This window comes from Silene latifolia, chromosome 4 (genome assembly GCF_048544455.1).
Source record: "Silene latifolia isolate original U9 population chromosome 4, ASM4854445v1, whole genome shotgun sequence".
In the NCBI taxonomy this organism is placed as follows: Eukaryota; Viridiplantae; Streptophyta; class Magnoliopsida; order Caryophyllales; family Caryophyllaceae; genus Silene; species Silene latifolia.
In genome coordinates this window covers 16,457,036-16,459,686 of record NC_133529.1, presented here as the reverse complement: position 1 = coordinate 16,459,686, position 2,651 = coordinate 16,457,036, and the positions used below count along the sequence as shown (strand labels likewise).

General features: G+C 39.9%; 1 protein-coding gene across 1 annotated transcript; it reads left to right on the top strand.

The window, feature by feature from the left end:
• Nucleotides 1-217: 217 nt before the first annotated feature.
• On the top strand, nt 218-2,302 carry LOC141651140 (cytochrome P450 736A117-like). The gene is made up of 2 exons (XM_074458862.1): nt 218-1,150; nt 1,684-2,302. The coding sequence occupies exons 1-2, from the start codon at nt 218-220 to the stop codon at nt 2,293-2,295; spliced, it is 1,545 nt and encodes a 514-aa protein (XP_074314963.1). The 3' UTR covers nt 2,296-2,302.
• Nucleotides 2,303-2,651: the final 349 nt, after the last annotated feature.

Below are 2,651 nucleotides of genomic sequence, written 5' to 3'. Positions count from 1 at the left end.
ACTCGAGTCGGATTGATTTTGCCTGCCCAAAAAATAAGGAACAAAGGAAGTAAGTTCCAAAAACACTTGTATTTCCCAAAAGTAGAAAGATTTGTAACTTTCTATATATGTAGCAGTCTCTTAAAAGCTTTTGACAATGTAAGTGAAGCATCGTACCAAAAAAGAAAAAAAAAAAAAAAAAGAAAAAAAAACAATATAAGTGAAGCAAACTTGAAAAATGGCTACTGTTTTTGACCAACTCTTACAAAAATTTGCATTCCATCCCATAGCTCTTCTTTCCTTCCTTAGCTTCCTAATCATACTCTACCCATGGCTATCCACCAAGAATCGATTACCCTCACCGCGAAAACTACCCATTATAGGCAACCTTCACCAGCTCGGTACCCTTCCTCATCGATCATTGAGGAAGTTATCGGATAAATATGGAGACCTCATGTTGCTTCACTTAGGCAGCAAGCCTACTCTTGTCGTATCGTCTCCTAAGGCAGCTGCGGCAATTTTAAAAACCCATGACATTGTCTTCACAGACCGGCCTATATCGCAGGTCGCTTTGATTCTCTTCTACGATTGTATTGAACTCGCTTTTGGCAAGTACGGAGAGTATTGGAGGCAAGTCAGGAATCTATGCATGATGCATATGCTAGGCAGTAAGAAGGTTCGAACCTTAAGGAGAATCAGAGAAGAAGAAGTCTCTCTAATGGTCGAAAATATCAGGAAATCGACATTGATGAACCCTGGTGTGTCAGTGAATTTGAGAGACTACTTCACCACCTTGATAAACGATCTTGTGTCGAGGTCGGCCTTTGGAAGAAAGTATGAAGCAGAGGAAGGGTGTGGAAATCTTAAGGAGCTGTTGACGGATTTTGTAGGAGTACTTGGAAGCTTTAGTGTCGGAACTTATGTGCCTTGGTTAAGTTGGATCGATCATATGAGGGGTGTGTTCCGTAAAGCGACTGCAATTGCGAAAGCATTTGACGTTTTTCTTGATAAGATAGTTCAGGAGCATATTGATCGACGACTAAATTCACAAAGTCAGACTGACGATGAGGCCTTCGAAGGAGACAAAGATCGCGACTTGGTAGACATTTTGCTTGATTATCACAAGACGTATCCATCCTTTGGGAGAGTTAATGTCAAAGCTCTTCTTCTGGTAATTTCTTTTTCTCCTTTACGTTGTTAGTCGATTTAAGACGTGGTAATCGCCATGATTTCGACATCAGTGGCCTCAGTCTAATCTTGAATTTTGTTCTATATATGTTGTTGATACCGCCTCAACATGTGGCCGCAGTAACCTTCAAAATTTTTGTAACTCGGTCATGAAACACTGTCACAACCTAATCTGGATGATTTTAATCACTATTAATGTTTCGACTAGAAGTTTAGATGTCGTAAAATTCATCAGGATTCTCATCTAATGACTTTCGAGCAGATGTCGTATAAAAACACTTTATTTACAGCCAGTAGGTCTCGTACTAGTTTAGCAGGAGACATAATAGGAAAAAAAGAAATTCAGTGGGTCCCTCACCCCATCATGTGAGAGGTCTCCCAATAACGCTATTGAGAGACCTCTCCGGAGTTTTTGTGATTTACAGCTGCCAAGAAAAAAAATTGTTCCTATGGACTAAAGGTCGGAAACTCGATCATAGTTCAAGTTGTGACGTAATTAGTGTATTATTCGTACAGGACATACTTGTTGCAGGAGTGGAGACGACCGTCACGCTATTAGAATGGACAATGTCAGAGCTAATTATGCATCCCGAAATCATGAAACGACTCCAAGATGAAGTGAGGGGATTTGTCAAAGACACAACATTTATCGATGAGGCTGATCTACAGAACATGCCATACCTAAAATCCGTTATCAAAGAAGCACTAAGGCTACATCCTTCGGCTCCCCTTCTGCTACCTCGAGAATCATCTCAAGATGTCAAAGTCTATAACTATGACATTGCCGCAGGGACAGAGGTTATCATCAACGCGTGGGCTATACAAAGGCTCCCAAGCTTATGGGACCAACCAGAGGAGTTTCGACCAGAGAGGTTTCTGAACAGTACAATCGACGTGAAGGGAAATGACTTTGAATATATCCCGTTTGGAGCAGGCAGAAAAGCTTGCCCCGGGTTGTCATTTGGTATCGCCAATGCTGAGTTGGCATTGGCGAATCTTGTTGGCTTGTTCGAATGGAAGGTGCCTGATGAACTGCAAGGAGATTCTTTCATGGATGAAAACTTCGGATCAACAGTCTCAAGGCGATATCCCCTTACGGCCATCCCAACTCCTTATTCTAGCAATTAGGAGAAAGCATTTTATGTCGTCGTGTTAGTTGTGCTATGACGGAATAAAGTAAAATAGTTCTCTAAGACGTCTTTTTCCTTGTTTTTTATGTAGCTAATCTTGTGTGAGTCCATTATATCATTTAACACGATTTTTATTACTATCATCAAATGAAATGTATAATATGGAATCTAAGCGATGAAGAAAAGTTGTTTATCTACAACGATCGTGTTTGAATATTAAACTTTTTTTCCTAGCATTAATTCACTGCAAATCGAGACTCGATTTTCATCCATGAAAACCTACATGTATAAATCTTGCTTAAACAATTTCAGTCTAGAAAACATATCTAAATATTTTAATCTCCCATAAAGCTT